Genomic DNA, 21645 nt, shown 5'->3' on the forward strand with positions numbered 1-21645 from the left:
TTTCAGGGAATTTCCCGGGTATTTTCAGGGAATTTTCGGGAGGATTTTTCGGGCGTTCCCGCGCCCCCCGCGCCGTCCTGACGCACGCGCAGCTCCTCCGCCTTCAGCCCGGGAAGCTGCAAAAGATTTTTTTTAGGGATTTTTCGGAATTTTTTGGGGATTTTTAGGGAATTTTTAGTGAATTTTTTAGGGATTTTTAGCGAATTTTTTGGGGATTTTTAGGGAATTTTTTTGGATTTTTAGGGAATTTTTTAGGATTTTCAGTGAATTTTTTTGCGGATTTTTAGAAAATTTTTCGGGATTTTTAAGGAATTTTTTAGGGATTTTTAGCGAATTTTTTGGGGATTTGTAGGGAATTTTTAGGGAATTTTTTAGGGATTTTTCGCGAATTTTTTTGGATTTTTAGCAATTTTTTTTGGATTTTTACCGAATATTTTGGGATTTTTAGGGAATTTTTTTGCGGATTTTTAGAAATTTTTTGGGAATTTTTAGGGAATTTTTTAGGGATTTTTAGCGAATTTTTTGGGGATTTTTAGGGAATTTTTTGAGGATTTTCAGTGAATTTTTGGGGTATTTTCAGTGAATTTTTGGGGTATTTTCAGGGAATTTCCCGGGTATTTTCAATGAATTTCCCGGGTATTTTCAGGGAATTTCCCGGGTATTTTCAGGGAATTTCCCGGGTATTTTCAGGGAATTTCCGGGGTATTTTCAGTGAATTTTTGGGGTATTTTCAGGGAATTTCCCGGGTATTTTCAGGGAATTTCCCGGGTATTTTCAGGGAATTTCCCGGGTATTTTCAGGGAATTTCCCGGGTATTTTCAATGAATTTCCCGGGTATTTTCAGGGAATTTCCCGGGTATTTTCAGGGAATTTCCCGGGTATTTTCAGGGAATTTCCGGGGTATTTTCAGTGAATTTTTGGGGTATTTTCAGGGAATTTCCCGGGTATTTTCAGGGAATTTCCCGGGTATTTTCAGGGAATTTCCCGGGTATTTTCAATGAATTTCCCGGGTATTTTCAGGGAATTTCCCGGGTATTTTCAGGGAATTTCCCGGGTATTTTCAGGGAATTTCCGGGGTATTTTCAGTGAATTTTTGGGGTATTTTCAGGGAATTTCCCGGGTATTTTCAGGGAATTTCCCGGGTATTTTCAGGGAATTTCCCGGGTATTTTCAGGGAATTTTCGGGAGGATTTTTCGGGCGTTCCCGCGCCCCCCGCGCCGTCCTGGCGCACGCGCAGCTCCTCCGCCTTCAGCCCGGGAAGCTGCAAAAGGCCAAAGCAGCGGCAATTGGGGATGCAGGGAAGCACCGGCAGCCTCCGGCAGCGCCGCGGAACCTTTGCGATGGCTTTGGGCATTTCTAGGGAATTTTTGGGCATTTTTAGGGATTTTTTTTAGGGATTTTTCAGAATTTTTGGGGGATTTTTAGGGAATTTTTAGGGAATTTTTTAGGGATTTTTAGCGAATTTTTTGGGGATTTTTAGTGAATTTTTTTGGATTTTTAGCGATTTTTTTTGGATTTTTAGCGAATTTTTTTGGATTTTTAGCAATTTTTTTTGGATTTTTAGCGAATTTTTTTGGATTTTTAGCGAATTTTTTGGGTATTTTCAGTGAATTTTTGGCGGATTTTTAGAAATATTTTGGGAATTTTTAAGGAATTTTTTAGGGATTTTTAGCGAATTTTTAGGAAATTTTTTAGGGATTTTTCGTGAATTTTTTTGGATTTTTAGCAATTTTTTTTGGATTTTTACCGAATATTTTGGAGATTTTCAGGGAATTTTTTGCGAATTTTTAGAAATTTTTTGGGGACTTTTAGTGAATTTTTTTGGGAATTTTAAGAAATTTTTTACAAATTTTTTAGTGAATTTTTTTGGGATTTTTTTCAGAATTTTTTTGGGATTTTTAGGAAATTTTTAGAAAATTTTTTAGGGATTTTTAGTGAATTTTTTGGGGATTTGTAGGGAATTTTTTGGGGTATTTTCAGTGAATTTTTTCTGGATTTATAGAAATTTTTTGGGGATTTTTAGGGAATTTTTTAGGGATTTTTAGCGAATTTTTTGGGGATTTGTAGGGAATTTTTAGGGAATTTTTTAGGGATTTTTAGCAAATTTTTTTGGAATTTTTAGTGAAGTTTTTTGGATTTTTAGCAATTTTTTTTGGAATTTTTAGCGAATTTTTTTGGATTTTTAGCAATTTTTTTTGGATTTTTAGCAAATTTTTTGGGGAATTTTCAGTGAACTTTTTCCAGATTTATAGAAATTTTTTAGGGATTTTTAGGGAATTTTTTAGGGATTTTTAGCGAATTTTTTGCGGATTTGTAGGGAATTTTTAGGGAATTTTTTAGGAATTTTTAGCGAATTTTTTTTGATTTTTAGCAATTTTTTTTGGATTTTTAGCGAATTTTTTGGTGATTTTCAGTGAATTTTTTGGGATTTTCAGTGAATTTTTTGCGGATTTTTAGAAATTTTTTGGGGATTTTTAAGGAATTTTTTGGGGATTTTTAAGGAATTTTTTAGGGATTTTTAGCGAATTTTTTGGGGATTTTTAGGGAATTTTTTAGGGATTTTCAGTGAATTTTGTGGGATTTTCAGTGAATTTTTTTGCGGATTTTTAGAAATTTTTTGGGGATTTTTAGGGAATTTTTTGGGGATTTTTAGGGAATTTTTTAGGGAATTTTTTAGGGATTTTTAGCGAATTTTTTAGGGATTTTTAGCGAATTTTTTTGGATTTTTAGCGAATTTTTTGGGGTATTTGCAGTGAATTTTTTGTGGATTTTTAGAAATATTGTGGGGATTTTTAAGGAATTTTTTAGGGATTTTTACCGAACTTTTTGGGGATTTTTAGGAAATTTTTTAGGGATTTTTCGTGAATTTTTTTGGATTTTTAGCAATTTTTTTTGGATTTTTAGCGAATTTTTTGGGGAATTTTCAGTGAATTTTTTGCGGATTTTTAGGAATTTTTTGGGGATTTTTAGGGAATTTTTTAGGGATTTCTAGCAAATTTTTTCGGAATTTTTAGTGAATTTTTTTGGATTTTTAGCAATTTTTTTGGGGATTTTTAGTGAATTTTTTTGGATTTTTAGGAATTTTTTTGGATTTTTAGCAATTTTTTTTGGATTTTTAGGGAATTTTTTGGGGAATTTTCAGTGAATTTTTTGCGGATTTTTAGAAATTTTTTGGGGACTTTTAGTGAATTTTGTTGGGAATTTTAAGAAATTTTTTACGAATTTTTTAGTGAATTTTTTTGGGATTTTTCAGAATTTTTTGGGGATTTTTAGGAAATTTTTAGAAAATTTTTTAGGGATTTTTAGCGAATTTTTTGGGAATTTTTAGTGAATTTTTTTGCGGATTTTTAGAAATTTTTTGGGGATTTTTCGGAATTTTTTAGGGATTTTTAGGGAATTTTTTGGGGATTTTTAGTGAATTTTTGGGGGATTTTTAGTGGATTTTTGGGATTTTGAGAGAATTTTTTTACGATTTTTAGCGAATTTTTGGGGGATTTTTTAGTGAATTTTTTGAGATTTTTAGTGAATTTTTAGTGAATTTTTTGGGGATTTTTAGTCAATTTTTTGGGTATTTTTAGTGAATTTTCAGTGAATTTCATGGGGATTTTTAGTGAATTTTTTGGGCATTTTTAGTGAATTTTCTGGGGATTTTTAGTGTATTTTTGGGGGATTTTTAGTGGATTTTTGGGATTTTGAGAGAATTTTTTTGCGATTTTTAGCGAATTTTTGGGGGATTTTTTAGTGAATTTTTTGAGATTTTTAGTGAATTTTTAGTGAATTTTTTGGGCATTTTTAGTGAATTTTTTGGGGATTTTTAGTGAATTTTTGGGGGATTTTTTTGGGATCTTTAGCGAATTTTTAGGGGATTTTTAGGGAATTTTTGAGGGATTTTTTGGGAATTTTTTTTGGATTTTTAGTGAATTTTTAGGGGATTTTTAGGGAATTTTTGGGGGATTTTTAGGGAATTTATTTTTTGTTTTTTTTCCCTGTTATTTTTCTGTTTTATTTTTCTCCTCTCTGCTATTTTCTCCTGTCATTTTTCCGTTTTATTTTTCTCCTCTCTGTTATTTTCTCCTGTCATTTTCCCATTTTATTTTTCTCCTCTCTGTTATTTTTTCCTGTCATTTTCCCACTTTATTTTTTTCCTCACGTTTATTTTTTCCTGTTATTTTCCCATTTTATTTTTATCTCGTCTCTGGTATTTTCTCCTGTCATTTTCCCACTTTATTTTTCTCCTCTCTGCCATTTTCTCCTGTTATTTCTCTGTTTTATTTTTCTCCTCTCTGTTATTTTCTCCTGTTATTTTCCCATTTTATTTTTTTCTCCTCTCTGTTATTGTTTCCTGTCATTTTTCTATTTTATTTTTCTCCTCTCTGTTATTTTCTGCTGTTATTTCTCTGTTTTATTTTTCTCCTGTTATTTCTCTGTTTTATTTTTCTCCTGTCATTTTTCCATTTTATTTTTCTCCTCTCTGTTATTTTTTCCTGTCATTTTCCTACTTTATTTTTCTCCTCACGTTTATTTTTTCCTGTTATTTTCCCATTTTATTTTTATCTCCTCTCTGTTATTTTCCCATTTTATTTTTCTCCTCTCTGTTATTTTCTCCTGTTATTTCTCTGTTTTATTTTTCTCCTGTCATTTCTCTATTTTATTTTTCTCCTCTCTGTTATTTTCTCCTGTCATTTCTCTGTTTTATTTTTCTCCTCTCTGCTATTTTCTCCTGTCATTTCTCTGTTTTATTTTTCTCCTCTCTGTTATTTTTTCCTGTCATTTTCCCACTTTATTTTTCTCCTCTCTGTTATTTTCTCCTGTTATTTCTCTGTTTTATTTTTCTCCTGTTATTTCTCTGTTTTATTTTTCTCCTGTCATTTTCCCACTTTATTTTTCTCCTCTCTGCTATTTTCTCCTGTCATTTCTCTATTTTATTTTTCTCCTCTCTGTTATTTTCTCCTGTCATTTTCCCATTTTATTTTTCTCCTCTCTGTTATTTTCTCCTGTCATTTCTCTGTTTTATTTTTCTCCTCTCTGTTATTTTCTCCTGTCATTTCTCTATTTTATTTTTCTCCTCTCTGCTCTTTCCCCATTTCATTTCTCTTTCCTTTCCTCCACCGTTTCTCCATCTCTCTTATTTTCCCATCACTTTTTCCCCCCCCCTTTTTTTTTTTTGTTTTTTTTCCTCTCCATCCCCCCCCATTATTATTTTTTTTTCCCTTCCCCGTCCCATTTTATTTATTTTTCCTGCTCTGGCTCTGTGTCCCTGTGGGTGTTGTTGTGTTTTTCCCCTCCTGCTCTCAGGGTGAACTCACGCTGGTCACTTTTCTCTTGATGTTCTCCAGGAGCTGCTCCTGCCCCCTGAGGAAAAAGGGATGCTGGAATTCCGTGTCGTCCCTGTCGGGCTTCACCAGCCCCCCCTGCTCCAGGTGCACCACTTTCCTGAAGCCATCTGGGGGGAAAAATAAAAAATAAAAACAGAAATAGAAATGGGGGGTTAAAAAGAGAAATAGAAATAGAAATGGAAATATGGGAATTAGGGGAGAACTTTCCTGAAGCCATCTGGGGGGAAAAATAAAAAATAAAAACAGAAATAGAAATGTGGGGTTAAAAATAGAAATAGAAATAAAAACAGAAATAGAAATGTGGGGTTAAAAAGAGAAATAGAAATAGAAATGGAAATAGAAATATGGGATTAGAAATAGAAATAGAAACAGAAATAGAAATGGAAATAGAAATGTAAATGTAAATGTAAATAGAAATAGAAATAAAAACAGAAATAGAAATGTGGGGTTAAAAAGAGAAATAGAAATAAAAATGGAAATAGAAATAGAAATAGAAATGTAAATATGGGAATTGGGGGAGAACTTTCCTGAAGCCATCTGGGGGGAAAAATAGAAATAAAAACAGAAATAGAAATGTGGGGTTAAAAAGAGAAATAGAAATGGAAATAGAAATAGAAATAAAAACAGAAATAGAAATGTGGGGTTAAAAATAGAAATGGAAATAGAAATGGAAATAGAAATGGAAATAGAAATAGAAATGTGGGATTAAAAATTGAAATAGAAATAGAAATAGAAATAGAAATAGAAATAGAAATAGAAATAAAAACAGAAATAGAAATGTGGGATTAAAAATAGAAATAGAAATAGAAATAGAAATGGAAATAGAAATAGAAACAGAAATAGAAATGTGGGATTAAAAATAGAAATAGAAATAGAAATGGAAATAGAAATAGAAACAGAAATAGAAATGTGGGATTAAAAATAGAAATAGAAATAGAAATGGAAATAGAAATAGAAATGTAAATGTAAATAGAAATAGAAATATGGGAATAGAGGGAGAACTTTCCTGAAGCCATCTGGGGGGAAAATAGAAATGTGGGATTAAAAATATAAATATAAATATAAATATAAATATAAATATAAATATAAATATAAATATAAATATAAAAATAAATATAAGTATAAATAAAAATAAAAATATAAATATAAATAGAAATGTAAATATAAATAGAAATGTAAATATAAATGTAAATAGAAATATAAATGTAAATAGAAATATAAATGTAAATATAAATGTAAATAAAAATAAAAATATAAATACAAATAGAAATAGAAATAGAATTAAAAATAGAAATAGAAATGGAAATGTAAATGTGGGAATAGGGGGAGAACTTTCCTGAAGCCATCTGGGGGGGGAATAGAAATGTGGGATTAAAAATGGGAAAAAATCTGGGAATTCTGGAGAAAAAATGGGAAAAAAAATCCGGGAACTCCGGGGGGAAAATGGGGAAAAATTTGGGAATTCTGGGGAAAAAAAAATGGGAAAAAAAATCTGGGAATTCTGGGGAAAAATGGGAAAAATTCTGGGAATTCTGGGGAGAGAAAAAAATGGAAAAAAACATCTGGGAATTCTGAGAGGAAAGAATAGGAAAAAAATCTGGGAATTCTGGGGAAAAAAATCTGGGAATTCTGGGGAAAAATGGGAAAAAAATTTGGGAATTCTGGGGAAAAATGGGAAAAAAATTTGGGAATTCTGGGGAAAAAAAATGGGGAAAAAAAATCGGGGAATTCTGAGAGGAAAGAATGGGAAAAATTCTGGGAATTCTGAGGAAAAATGGGAAAAAAATTTGGGCATTCTGGGGAAAAAATGTGAAAAAAAAATCTGGGAATTCTGAGAGGAAAGAATGGGAAAAATTCTGGGAATTCTGAGGAAAAATGGGAAAAAAATTTGGGCATTCTGGGGAAAAAATGTGAAAAAAAAATCTGGGAATTCTGAGAGGAAAGAATGGGAAAAATTCTGGGAATTCTGAGGAAAAATGGGAAAAAAATTTGGGCATTCTGGGGAAAGAATGGGAAAAAATCTGGGAATTCGGGGGGAGAAAAAAATGGGAAAAAAATCTGGGAATTCTGAGAGGAAAGAATGGGAAAAAAATCTGGAAATTCTGGGGAAAAATGGGAAAAAAATTGGGAATTCTGGGGAAAGAATGGGAAAAAATCTGGGAATTCGGGGGGAGAAAAAAATGGGGAAAAAATCTGGGAATTCTGGGGAAAAAATGGGAAAAAAAATCTGGGAATTCTGAGAGGAAAGAATGGGAAAAATTCTGGGAATTCTGGGGAGAGAAAAAAATGGGAAAAAAATCTGGGAATTCTGGAAAAAAAATGGGAAAAAAATCTGGGAATTCTGGGGAAAAATGGGAAAAAAATCTGGGAATTCTGGGGGGAAAAATGGGAAAAAAAATCTGGGAATTCTGAGAGGGAAGAATGGGAAAAATTCTGGGAATTCTGGGGGGAAAATGGGGAAAAATTTGGGATAAATGGGAAAAAAATCTGGGAATTCTGGGGAAAAATGGGAAAAAAATCTGGGAATTCTGGGGAAAGAAAATATCAGGGAATTCTGAGAGGAAATTGGGGAAAAATTTGGGATAAATGGGAAAAAAATCTGGGAATTCTGGGGGGAAAAATGGGAAAAAAAATCTGGGAATTCTGGGGGGAAAATGGGAAAAAAATCTGGGAATTCTGAGAGGAGAGAATGGGAAAAATTCTGGGAATTCTGGGGGGAGAAAAAAATGGAAAAAAAAAACTGGGAATTCTTGGAAAAATGGGAAAAAAATCTGGGAATTCTGGGGAAAAATGGGAAAAAAATTTGGGAATTCTGGGGAAAAAAATGGGAAAAAAATCTGGGAATTCTGGGGAAAGAATGGAAAAAAATTTGGGAATTCTGGGGAAAAAAATGGGAAAAAAAATCTGGGAATTCTGGGGGAAAAAAATGGGAAAAAAAAATCTGGGAATTCTGAGAGGAAAGAATGGGAAAAATTCTGGGAATTCTGGGGGGAAAATGGGGAAAGATTTGGGAATTCTGGGGAAAAAAATGGGAAAAAAATCTGGGAATTCTGGGGGAAATTGGGGAAAAATGGGAAAATTTGGGATAAATGGGAAAAAAATCTGGGAATTCTGGGGGGAGAAAAAAATGGGAAAATCTTTGGGAATTCTGGGGAAAAAATGGGATAAAAATTTGGGAATTCTGGGGAAAAAAATGGGAAAAAAATTTGGGAATTCTGGGGAAAAAATGGGAATTAATGGGAAAAATGGGAAAAAAATCCGGGAATTCTGGCAGTAGACTGGGAAAAAAATCGGGAAAAAAATTCCGGAATTCTCGGGTGAAAATTGGGGATCAAAGGGAAGAAATTGGGGAAAAAAAATCCTGGAATTCTGAGGAAAAAAAAAATGCAGAAAAAAAATTGGAAAAAAAAAATCTGGGAATTCTGGGAATAGATTGGAGGAAAATGGGAAAAAAATTTGGGAATTCCCAAAATTCCTGGAATTTTTTTTCCCCCCTCATTTCCATTTCCCGAGATTCCCAAAATTCCCGGAATTTTCACCTCCCTCATTTTGATTTCTCATTCCCAATCCCAAAGTTTGAGAATTCCCAAAATTCCAGGAACTTTTTTATTCAAATCTTGAAATCCCAACCTCCCAAAATTCCCAGAAAATTTCCTCCAAAAAAAATCCAGGAATTCTGGGATCAAATTCTAGGAAAAAAAAAATGGAAAAATTGGGAATAAATGGGGAAAAAATCCCGAAATTCCCAAAATTCCTGGATTTTTTTCCTGCCACGTTTCCGTTTTCAATCCAAATCCCAAAATTCCTAAAAAATTCCCAGAATTTTTTTTTTTCTCCTCACAGATTTCAACTTCCCAATCCCCAGAAATTCCCAAAATTCCCGGAATTTTTTTCCTCCCATATTTTGATTTCCCAACCCCAATCCTGCAAAATTCCAAAAATTCCGGGAATTTTCTCCTCCCACGTTTCTGTTTTCCAATTTCAATCTCATTCCCAATCCGCCGGAATTCCCAAAATTCCCCCAAATTCCCAAAGTTTCCTCCTCATAGATTTCAATTTCCCAATCCCCCGAAATTCCCAAAATTCCCAAAAATTCCGGGAATTTTTCCCTCCCACATTTCTTTCCCGATCCTGATCCCATTTCCAACCCTCCAGGATTCCCAGAATTCCCAGAATTCCCAGAATTTTTCCCTCCTGCATTTCCGTTTCCCATTCTCGACACTCCCGGAATTCCCAGAATCCACAAAAATCACAAAATTTTGGGAATTTTTTTCCACCCCCATTTCCGTTTTCAATCCCGATCTCGTTCCCAACCCCCCAGGATTCCCAGAATTCCCAAAAAAATTCCTGGAATTTTTTCATCCCACATTTCATTTCCAATCCTGATCCCATTCCCAACCTCCCAAAATTCCTGGAATTTTTTCATCCCACACTGGGATTTCCCAACCCCCCAAAATTCCCAAAATTCCCGGAATTTTCTCCTCCTTCATTTCCATTTCCCGATCCCGATCCCATTCGCAATCTCCCAAAATTCCGGGAATTTTTTCCTCCCGCGTTTCCGTTTTCAATCCCAATCCCGTCCCCAACCCCCCAGGATTCCCGGAATTCCCAGAATTCCCAAAATTCCCGGAATTTTTTCATCCCGCATTTCCATTTCCCAATCCCGATCCCATTCCCAACACCCCAAAATTCCCAAAATTCCGGGATTTTTCTCCTCCCGCGTTTCCATTTTCAATCCCGATCCCGTTCCCAACCCCCCAGGATTCCCAGAATTCCCAAAATTCCGGGAATTTTTTCCTCTCACATTTCCATTTCCCAATCCCGATCCCATTCCCAACACCCCAGGATTCCCAGGATTCCCAAAATTCCTGGAATTTTCTCCTCCCGCGTTTCCGTTTTCAATCCCAATCCCGTTCCCAACCCCCCAGGATTCCCGGAATTCCCAGAATTCCCAAAATTCCCGGAATTTTCTCCTCCCAGATTTCCATTTCCCAATCCCAATCCCATTCCCAATCTCCCAAAATTCCCAAAATTCCGGGAATTTTTCTCCTCCCAGATTTCCATTCCCCAATCCCGATCCCGTTCCCAATCTCCTGAAAATTCCCAAAATTCCGGGAATTTTCTCCTCCCGCGTTTCCGTTTTCGATCCCAATCCCGTTCCCAACCCCCCAGGATTCCCGGAATTCCCAGAATTCCCAAAATTCCCGGAATTTTCTCCTCCCAGATTTCCATTTCCCAATCCCAATCCCATTCCCAATCTCCCAAAATTCCCAAAATTCCGGGAATTTTTTCCTCTCACATTTCCATTTCCTAATCCCGATCCTGTTCCCAACCCCCCAGGATTCCCAGAATTCCCAAAATTCCGGGAATTTTTCCCTCTCACATTTCCATTTCCCAATCCCAATCCCATTCCCAACACCCCAAAATTCCCAAAATTCCGGGAATTTTTTCCTCCCGCGTTTCCGTTTTCAATCCCGATCCCGTTCCCAATCCCCCAGGATTCCCGGGATTCCCAGAATTCCCAAAATTCCCGGAATTTTCTCCTCCCACATTTCCATTTCCCAATCCCAATCCCATTCCCAACACCCCAAAATTCCCAAAATTCCGGGATTTTTTTCCTCCCGCGTTTCCGTTTTCAATCCCGATCCCGTTCCCAATCCCCCAGGATTCCCGGAATTCCCAAAATTCCGGGATTTTTCTCCTCCCGCGTTTCCGTTTTCATTCCCGATCCCATTCCCAACCCCCCAGGATTCCCAGAATTCCCAAAATTCCTGGAATTTTTTCATCCCGCATTTCCATTTCCCAATCCCGATTCCATTCCCAACACCCCAGGATTCCCAGGATTCCCGGAATTCCCAAATTTCCTGGAATTTTTTCCTCTGACATTTCCATTTCCCAATCCCGATCCCATTCCCAATCTCCCAAAATTTCGGGAATTTTTTCCTCCTGCGTTTCCGTTTTCAATCCCGATCCCGTTCCCAACCCCCCAGGATTCCCGGAATTCCCAGAATTCCCAAAATTCCTGGAATTTTTTCCTCTGACATTTCCATTTCCTAATCCCGATTCCATTCCCAACACTTCAGTATTCCCAGGATTCCCAAAATTCCGGGAATTTTTTCATCCTGCATTTCCATTTCCTAATCCTGATCCCATTCCCAACACCCCAGGATTCCCAGAATTCCCAAAATTCCGGGAATTTTTTCATCCCGCATTTCCATTTCCCAATCCCGATCCCATTCCCAACACCCCAGGATTCCCAAAATTCCGGGATTTTTCTCCTCCCGCGTTTCCGTTTTCAATCCCGATCCCGTTCCCAACCCCCCAGGATTCCCAGAATTCCCAGAAGTCCCAAAATTCCGGGAATTTTTTCCTCCCGCGTTTCCATTCCCCAATCCCGATCCCATTCCCAATCTCCAAAAAATTCCCAAAATTCCGGGATTTTTTTCCTCCCGCGTTTCCGTTTTCAATCCCGATCCCGTTCCCAACCCCCCAGGATTCCCGGAATTCCCAGAATTCCCAAAATTCCCGGAATTTTCTCCTCCCAGATTTCCATTTCCCAATCCCAATCCCATTCCCAATCTCCCAGAATTCCCAAAATTCCTGGAATTTTTTCCTCTCACATTTCCATTTCCCAATCCCAATCCCATTCCCAACACCCCAAAATTCCCAAAATTCCGGGATTTTTCTCCTCCCGCGTTTCCGTTTTCAATCCCAATCCCGTTCCCAACCCCCCAGGATTCCCGGAATTCCCAGAATTCCCAAAATTCCGGGAATTTTTTCCTCCCGCGTTTCCATTTCCCAATCCCGATCCCATTCCCAATCTCCAGAAAATTCCCAAAATTCCGGGATTTTTTTCCTCCCGCGTTTCCGTTTTCAATCCCGATCCCGTTCCCAACCCCCCAGGATTCCCGGAATTCCCGGAATTCCCGGAATTCCGCACTCACACATGTTGAGCTGCCGCACGAAGCTCGCCATGTTGTTGTGTTTGAAATATTTGGGAAGAACTTCCTTGGAAAATTGACCTTGGTCAAAAACGTGGAAGCTGCTCCCGCTCTGCCGGGAAAAACAGGAAAAAATCAGGAATTTTTGGGGAATTTTTGGGGAATTTTTGGGGAATTTTTGGGGAATTTTTGGGGTTGAGTTTAAGGGATTTTGGGGATTTTTCAGGGATTTTTTGGGGATTTTTTGGGATTTTTTTGGGGGTTTTTTGGGGATTTTTTTGGGATATTTTCTGGATTTTTGGGGATTTTTTGGGGGATTTTGGGGATTTTTTGGGGGATTATTTTTTGGGATCTTTGGAGATTTTTTGGGGATTTTTTTCAGGATTTTTTTGGGAAATCTTTGGGTATTTTTGGGGATTTTTTGGGGGATTTTTGGGGATTTTTTGGGGACTTTTTTGGGGATATTTTCTGGATTTTTGGGGATTTTTTAGAAAATGTTTTTGGGGATTTTTTTGGGGATATTTTGGGAATTTTTGGGGATTTTTTGGGGATTGGCACAAAAACGTGGAAGCTGCTCCCGCTCTGCCGGGAAAAACAGGAAAAAAATCAGGAATTTTTGGGGAATTTTTGGGAATTTTAGGGGTTGAGTTTAAGGGATTTTTGGGATTTTTCAGGGATTTTTTTGGGGATTTTTGGAGATTTTTTGGGGGAATTTTGGGGGATTTTTGGGATTTTTTTGGGGATTATTTTTGGGATTTTTTGAGATTTTTTGGGGATTTTTGGGGATTTTTTTGGGAAATCTTTGGGTATTTTTGGGGATTTTTTGGTGGATTTTTTGGGATTTTTTTGGGGGTTTTTTGGGGGTTTTTTTTGGGATATTTTCTGGATTTTTGGCGATTTTTTGGGGGATTTTTGCGATTTTTTGGGGGATTATTTTTTGGGATCTTTGGAGATTTTTTGGGGATTTTTTCGGGATTTTTTTGGGAAATCTTTGGGCATTTTTGGGGATTTTTTGGGGATATTTTCTGGATTTTTGGGGATTTTTTAGGAGATGTTTTTGGGGATTTTTAGGGGATATTTTGGGGATTGGCACAAAAACATGGAAGCTGCTCCCGCTCTGCCGGGAAAAACAGGAAAAAAAATCAGGAATTTTTGGGGAATTTTTGGGAATTTTAGGGGTTGAGTTTAAGGGATTTTTGGGGATTTTTCAGGGATTTTTTGGGGATTTTTGGAGATTTTTTGGGGGATTTTTGGGGGTTTTTTTTGGGATATTTTCTGGATTTTTGGCAATTTTTTGGGGGATTTTTGGGATTTTTTGGGGGATTATTTTTTGGGATCTTTGGAGATTTTTTGGGGATTTTTTTCAGGATTTTTTTGGGAAATCTTTGGGTATTTTGGGGGATTTTTTTGGGGGATTTTTGGGGATTTTTTGGGGATTTTTTGGGGATATTTTCTGGATTTTTGGGGATTTTTTAGGAAATGTTTTTGGGGATTTTTAGGGGATTTTTTGGGAATTTTTGGGGATTTTTTGGGGATTGGCACAAAAACGTGGAAGCTGCTCTCGCTCTGCCGGGAAAAACAGGAAAAAAATCAGGAATTTTTGGGGAATTTTTGGGGTTGAGTTTAAGGGATTTTTGGGATTTTTCAGGGATTTTTTGGGGATTTTTGGAGATTTTTTGGGGGATTTTTGGGATATTTTCTGGATTTTTGGGGATTTTTTAGGAGAATTTTTTGGAATTTTTGTTGATTTTTTGGGGTATTTTTGGAATTTTTTCAGGATTTTTTGAGATTTTTTAGGGATTTTTCGGGGATTTTTTTGGGACTTTTTTGGGGATTTTTCGGGGATTATTTTGGGGATTTTTCGGGAATTTTTTGGGGATTTTTCGGGGATTTTTAGGAGATTTTTTTGGGATATCTTCTGGATTTTTGGGTATTTTTTGGGGGATTTTCTGGGGATTTTTTGGGAATTTCCAAGGGATTTTTTAATTGGGAATTTGTAGGGGAATTTTTTGGAATTTTTGTTGATTTTTTGGAGTATTTTTGGGATTTTTTGGGGTATTTTTGGGGATTATTTTTGGGATCTTTGGAGATTTTTTTGGGGATTTTTGGGGATTTTATTGGGATATTTTCTGGATTTTTGGGGATTTTTTAGGAGATGTTTTTGGGGATTTTTAGGGGATTTTTTGGGAATTTTTGGGGATTATTTGGGGCATTTTTGGGATTTTTGAGGATTTTTTTAGGACTAATTGGGGTTTTTTGGGGGTTTTTTTTTGGAATTTTTGGGGATTTTATGGGTGGAGTTTAAGGGATTTTTGAGGATTTTTTTCAAATTTTGGGAATTTTTTGGAAATTTCAGGGGATTTTTTTGGGGATTTTTTTAGGAGATTTTTTTGGAATTTTTGTTGATTTTTGGGGGGATTTTTGGGATTTTTTGGGGATTTTTGGGATATTTTCTGGACCTTTTGGGATTTATTGGGATTTTTTTTTGGAATTTTTAAGGGATTTTTTTGGAATTTTTGGGGATTTTTTGGGGATTTTTGGGGATTTTTTTGGGATATTTTCTGGATTTTTGGGGATTTTTTAGGAGATGTTTTTGGGGATTTTTAGGGGATTTTTTGGGAATTTTTGGGGATTATTTGGGGTATTTTTGGGATTTTTGAGGATTTTTTTAGGACTAATTGGGGTTTTTTTGGGGGTTTTTTTTGGAATTTTTGGGGATTTTATGGGTGGAGTTTAAGGGATTTTTAGGGATTTTTTTCGAATTTTGGGAATTTTTTGGAAATTTTGGGGGATTTTTTGGGGATTGGCACAAAAACGTGGAAGCTGCTCCCGCTCTGCCGGGAAAAAACAAAAAAAAAAAAATCAGGAATTTTTGGGGAATTTTTGGGGAATTTTTGGGGATTTTAGGGGGTTGAGTTTAAGGGAATTTTGGGATTTTTTTCGGGATTTTTTTGGGCTTTTTTGGGGGTTTTTTGGGGATTTTTTTGGGATCTTTGGAGATTTTTTGGGGATTTTTTCGGGATTTTTTGGGGAAATCTTTGGGTATTTTTGGGGATTTTTTGGGGGATTTCTGGGGGAATTTTTTTGGAATATTGGGGATTTTTTTTGGGAATTTTACGAAATTTTACGGGTTGAGTTTAAGGGATTTTTGGAGATTTTTTTCGGGATTTTTGGAGACTTTTTGGTGGATTTTTTGGGATTTTTTTGGGGGTTTTTTGGGGATTTTTTTTGGGATATTTTCTGGATTTTTGGGGATTTTTTGGGGGATTTTTGGGATTTTTTGGGGGATTATTTTTTGGGATCTTTGGAGATTTTTTAGGGATTTTTTCGGGATTTTTTTGGGAAATCTTTGGGTATTTTGGGGGATTTTTTTGGGATTTTTTGGGGATATTTTGGGGATTTTTTTGGGGATTTTTCTGGATTTTTGGGGATTTTTTAGGACATTTTTTGGGGATTTTTAGGGGATTTTTTGGGAATTTTTGGGGATTTTTTGGGGATTTTTTGGGGATTGGCACAAAAACGTGGAAGCTGCTCCCGCTCTGCTGGGAAAAACAGGAAAAAAAATCAGGAATTTTTGGGGAATTTTTGGGAATTTTAAGGGTTGAGTTTAAGGGAATTTTGGGATTTTTCAGGGATTTTTTGGGGATTTTTGGAGATTTTTTGGGGGATTTTTGGAGATTTTTTGGGGGATTTTTGGGGATTTTTCGTGGGATTTTTTGGGGATTTTTCGGGGGACTTTTTTGGGGATTTTTTAGAATTTTTTGGAATTTTTGTTGATTTTTTGGGGTTTTTTTGGAATTTTTTGGGGATTTTTTGAGATTTTTTGGGGGGATTTTTGGGATTTTTGGGATTTTTTGGGGATTTTTTCGGGATTTTTTTGGAAAATCTTTGGGTATTTTTGGGGATTTTTTTGGGGGAATTTTTTGGAATTTTGGGGATTTTTTTGGGAATTTTAGGAAATTTTATTGGTTGAGTTTAAGGGATTTTTGGAGATTTTTTTGGGATTTTTGGAGACTTTTTGGTGGATTTTTGGGGATTTTTTGGGGGTTTTTTTGGGAATTTTCAAGGGATTTTTTTATTGGGAATTTGTAGGGGATTTTTTGGAATTTTTGTTGATTTTTTGGGGTATTTTTGGGATTTTTTGGGGATTTTTGGGATATTTTCTGGACCTTTGGGGACTTATTGGGATTTTTTGGGGAATTTTTAGGGGATTTTTTTGGAATTTTTGGGATTTTTTGGGGTATTTTTGGGGGATTATTTTTGGGATCTTTGGAGATTTTTTGGGGATTTTTGGGGATTTTTTTGGGATATTTTCTGGATTTTTCGGGATTTTTTAGGAGATGTTTTTGGGGATTTTTAGGGGATTTTTTGGGAATTTTTGGGGATTATTTGGGGCATTTTTGGGATTTTTGAGGATTTTTTTAGGACTAATTGGGGTTTTTTGGGGGTTTTTATTTGGAATTTTTGGGGATTTTATGGGTGGAGTTTAAGGGATTTTTGAGGATTTTTTTCAAATTTTGGGAATTTTTTGGAAATTTTGGGGGATTTTTTGGGGATTGGCACAAAAACGTGGAAGCTGCTCCCGCTCCGCCGGGAAAAACAGGAAAAAAAATCAGGAATTTTTGGGGAATTTTTGGGGATTTTAGGGGGTTGAGTTTAAGGGATTTTTGGGATTTTTTTCGGGATTTTTTGGGGATTTTTGGAGATTTTTTGGGGGATTTTTGGGGATTTTTTTGGGGATTTTTTCGGGATTTTTGTGTGAAATCTTTGGGGATTTTTGGGGGATTTGTGGGGATTTTTCGAGGATTTTTTGAGGATTTTTGGGGAATTTTTTGGGGAATTTTTGGGGAATTTTACGGGCTGAGTTTAGGGGATTTTTGGAGATTTTTTGGTGGATTTTCTGGCGATTTGTAGTGGATTTTTTTGGAATTTTTGGGGATTATTTGGGGTATTTTTGGGATTTTTTGGGATTTTTTGGGGGTTTTTTTGGGATTTTACAGCTGGAGTTTAAGGGATTTTTGGAGATTTTTTTCGAAATTTTTTGGTATTTTTTTAGGGTTTTTGGGGATTTTTTTGGAACATTTGGGGATTTTTGGGGCTTTTTTGGGGTTTTTAGGGGATTTTTTGGGGTATCTTAGGAATTTTTAGAGATTTTTTGGGATATTTTCTGGATTTTTGGCTATTTTTTGGGAGGATTTTCTGGGGATTTTTTGGGAATTTTCAGGGGATTTTTTTGGAATTTTTGGGGATTTTTGAGGGTATTTTTGGGATTTTTTTGGGGATTTTTCGAGATTTTTTGGTGATTTTTTTGGGGGGGATTTTTTTGGGAATTTTTTGGGAATTTTGGGGAATTTTTGAGATTTGTTTCTAATTTTTTTGGGGACTTTTTGGGATTTTCTGGGGATTTTTTTTTTTGGATTGGGACAAAAATGTGGAAGCTGCTCCCGCTCTGCCGGGAAAAACAAGAAAAAAATCAGGAATTTTTGGGGAATTTTTGGGAATTTTAGGGGTTGAGTTTAAGGGAATTTTGGAGATTTTTTGGGAATTTTTTGGGATTATTTTTAGAATTTTGGGTATTTTTTTGGGAATTTTAGGGGATTTTACGGATTGAGTTTAAGGGATTTTTTTTGAGATTTTTTGGGGATTTTTTAAGGGTTTTCTGGGGATTTTTTGGGGGAATTTTTAGGGGATTTTTTTGGAATTTTTCTTGATTTTTTGGGGTATTTCTGGGATTTTTTTCAGGAGTTTTGGAGATTTTTTTGGGATTTTTTGGGGATTTTTGGGGATATTTTCTGGACCTTTGGGGATTTATTGGGATTTTTTTTGGGAATTTTTAGGAGATTTTTTTGGAATTTTTGGGGATTTTTTGGGGTATTTTTGGGATTTTTTGAGAATTTTTTGAGATTTTTTGGGGATTTTTTGGGGGGGTTTTTTGGGGGGTTTTTCAGGATTTTTTTGGGGATATTTTCTGGATTTTTGGGGATTTTCTGGGGATTTTTTGGGGGGAATTTTTAGGGGATTTTTTTGGATTTTTTGTTGATTTTTGGGGTATTTTTGGGATTTTTTCGGGAATTTCTGAGATTTTTTTTGGGACTTTTCTGGAGTTTTTTTGGGGATTTTTGGGGTATTTTTGGGATTTTTTTCGGGATTTTTGGGGATTTTTTTGGGGATTTTTTTGGGATTCTTCGGGGGATTTTTGGGGATTTTGTTCTAAATTTCTTGGGCATTTTTTGGGTTTTTTTTCAGATTTTTTTGGGATGTTTGCAGAATTCTTGGGGAATTTTTTTAATTTTGGGGGGAATTTTGTGGGAGTTTTTTTGGGAACCTTGTTGGGATTTTTGCAGGGGAATTTTTTGGGGGATTTTTTGGGTATTTTTTTTGAGAATTTTCTGGGATTTTTGCACAACTCTTTGAGGTTTTTGTTTTTATTTTTGGGTTTTTTGGGGGATTTTTCGGGAATTATTTCAGACTTTTTTAAAAAATTTTTTGGGGGGATTTTTTGGGACTTTTGCGGGGTTTTTTGGGGGGAATTTTTTTGGATTTTTTTAGGGAATTTCTGAGCAATTTTTTTTACAATTCCCAGATTTTTAGGGGGGGTTTTTTTGCGGATTTTTTTGGGATTTTTAGGGGAATTTGCAAGGAATTGTTTGGGAATTTTGGGGTTTTTTTCAAGATTTTTTGGGGGATTTTTTCGGAATTTTTTGGGAGGATTTTTTTGATATTTGGGGAATTTTTTTTTGGGCGGTTTTTTTCTTTTTCTTTTTTTTTTTTTTTAATGCCTCTTTTCCTGCATGGAAAGGAATCAGAATTCCAAATTTCCCTAAAAATTGAACTAATTCCCAGCTCTGGGAATTTTTGCTGAAATTCCAGGATTTTTCCTGGGATTCCATCCCAGAATTCCAGGGGAATATTCCCAAAAATCCCAAGCTAAAAATCCTCTGGAATCCCCATTCCTGAAATGTTGCCAGGGAAAAGCCAGGAAAAAGAAATTCCAACGGGAAAAAAAAATGCTGGGAATGCAAAAGGGATTTGAAATTAAAGGAAGAGAAATTCCTTGAAAGTTCCACGAAAATCCCATTAAAATCCACTAAAATTCCAGTAAAAATTCCACTAAAAATCCTCCAAAATTCCACCAAAAATTCCACCGAAAATTCCACTAAAAATTCCACCAAAATTCCACTGAAATTCCAGTCAAAATTCCACAAAATAGCCATTAAAATTCCACTAAAATTCCACTAAAAATCCAGTAAAAAATTCACCAAAATTCCACTAAAATTCCCCTAAAAATTCCCATAAAAAATCCAGCACAATTCCACTGAAAATCCACTAAAAAATCCACTAACAGTCCACTAAAATTCCAGAAAAAATTCCACTAAAAATTCCACCAAAAATTCCACCTGAAATTCCACTGAAATTCCACTAAAAACCCAGTAAAAATTTCAGCAAAATTCCAATAAAATTCCCCTAAAAATTCCCATAAAAATCCAGCACAATTCCACTAAAATTTCATTAAATTCCACTAAAAATGCACTAAAAAAATCCACTAAAATTCCAGAAAAAATTCCACTTAAAATCCATGAAAATTCCACCAAAATTCCACTGAAATTCCGGTCAAAACCCACTAAAATTCCACGAAAAATTCCACGAAAAATTCCACGAAAAACCCAGTTTAAAATCCACTAAAAATCCACAAAATGCCACTAAAATCTACTAAAAGTTCCAGTCAAAATTCCACTAAAAATTCCACTAAAAATCCACTAAAATTCACCGATATTTCCAGTGAAATTCCAGTGAAATCCACGAAATAATTCCAGAAAAAATCCACTAAAATCCACCGAAAATTCCAACAAAATTTCACCAAAATTCCACCAAAATTCCCCTAAAAAATCCACTAAAATTCCACTAAAATTCCACTAAAAATCCACTAAAAATCCCACAAGAATTCCACTGAAAATCCACTAAAATCCAACTAAAATTCCACCTAAGTTCCAGTCAAAATTCCACAAAAATTCCACAAAAATGCCACAAAAAATTCCACTAAAAATTCCACTAAAAATTCCACTAAAAATTCCACTAAAAATTCCGGTCAAAACCCACTAAAATTGCACTAAAAATTCCAATGAAATTCCACTAAAATTCCACTAAAATTCCACTAAAAATTCCAATCAAAACCCACTAAAATTGCACTAAAAATTCCATTGAAATTCCACAAAAATTCCACAAAAATTCCACTAAAATTCCAACTAAAAATTCCACGAAAAATTCCAGTCGAAGTTCCACTAAAATTCCACTAAAATTCCAGAAAAAAATTCCACTAAAAATCCATGAAAATTCCACCAAAATTCCATTAAAAATTCCAGTAAAAATTCCAGTAAAAAGCCACTAAAATTCTACTGAAATTCCAGTCAAAATTCCATTGAAATTCCACTGAAATTCTGGTCAAAACCCACTGAAATTCCACTAAAAATTCCACTAAAATTCCACTAAAAATTCCAGCAAAACCCATTTTAAAATCCACTAAAAATCCACAAAATGCCACTAAAATCTACTAAAAGTTCCAGTCAAAATTCCACTAAAATTCCACTAAAAATTCCACTAAAATTCCACAAAAATTCCACAAAAATTCCACTAAAAATTCCACAAAAATTCCACAAAAATTCCACAAAAATTCCACAAAAATTCCACAAAAATTCCAGTCAAAATTCCGCAAAAATTCCAGCAAAATTCCAGCAAAATTCCAGCAAAACCCAGTTTAAAATCCACTAAAATTCCACAAATTGCCACTAAAATCTACTAAAAGTTCCATTTAAAATCCACTAAAAATTCCACTAAAAATCCATAAAAATCCACTAAAATTCCACTAAAAATCCACTAAAATTCCACTAAAAATCCACTAAAATTCCACTAAAATTCCACTAAAAATCCATTAAAATTCCAATAAAAATCCACTAAAATTCCAATAAAAATCCACTAAAATTCCAATAAAAATCCACTAAAAATCCATTAAAAATCCACTAAAATTCCATTAAAATTCCACTAAAAATGCACTAAAATTCCATTAAAATTCCACTAAAAATCCACTAAAATTCCATTAAAATTCCACTAAAAATGCACTAAAATTCCATTAAAATTCCACTAAAAATCCACTAAAATTCCATTAAAATCCACTAAAAATCCACTAAAAATCCACTAAAAATCCACTAAAATTCCACTAAAATTCCACTAAAATTCCACTAAAAATCCATCAAAATTCCACTAAAAATCCACTAAAAATCCATTAAAATTCCACTAAAATTCCATTAAAATTCCACTAAAAATGCACTAAAATTCCATTAAAATTCCACTAAAAATCCACTAAAATTCCATT

At 35.0% G+C, this 21645-nt stretch overlaps 1 protein-coding gene across 3 annotated transcripts in view; it reads right to left on the reverse strand.

The window, feature by feature from the left end:
- Positions 1–21645, reverse strand: part of HSF1 (heat shock transcription factor 1) — a 52697-nt gene that overhangs the window by 27511 nt on the left and 3541 nt on the right. For all 3 annotated transcript variants that reach the window (XM_062492538.1, XM_062492545.1, XM_062492553.1), the window contains exons 2-3: positions 12282–12390; positions 5308–5444 (exon numbers count right to left, since the gene is read on the reverse strand). In XM_062492538.1, coding sequence (XP_062348522.1) covers positions 5308–5444; positions 12282–12390 — 246 coding nt within the window. The remainder of the gene's footprint in view (positions 1–5307; positions 5445–12281; positions 12391–21645) is intronic.

The sequence above is a fragment of the Cinclus cinclus genome, chromosome 1 (assembly GCF_963662255.1).
Source record: "Cinclus cinclus chromosome 1, bCinCin1.1, whole genome shotgun sequence".
In the NCBI taxonomy this organism is placed as follows: Eukaryota; Metazoa; Chordata; class Aves; order Passeriformes; family Cinclidae; genus Cinclus; species Cinclus cinclus.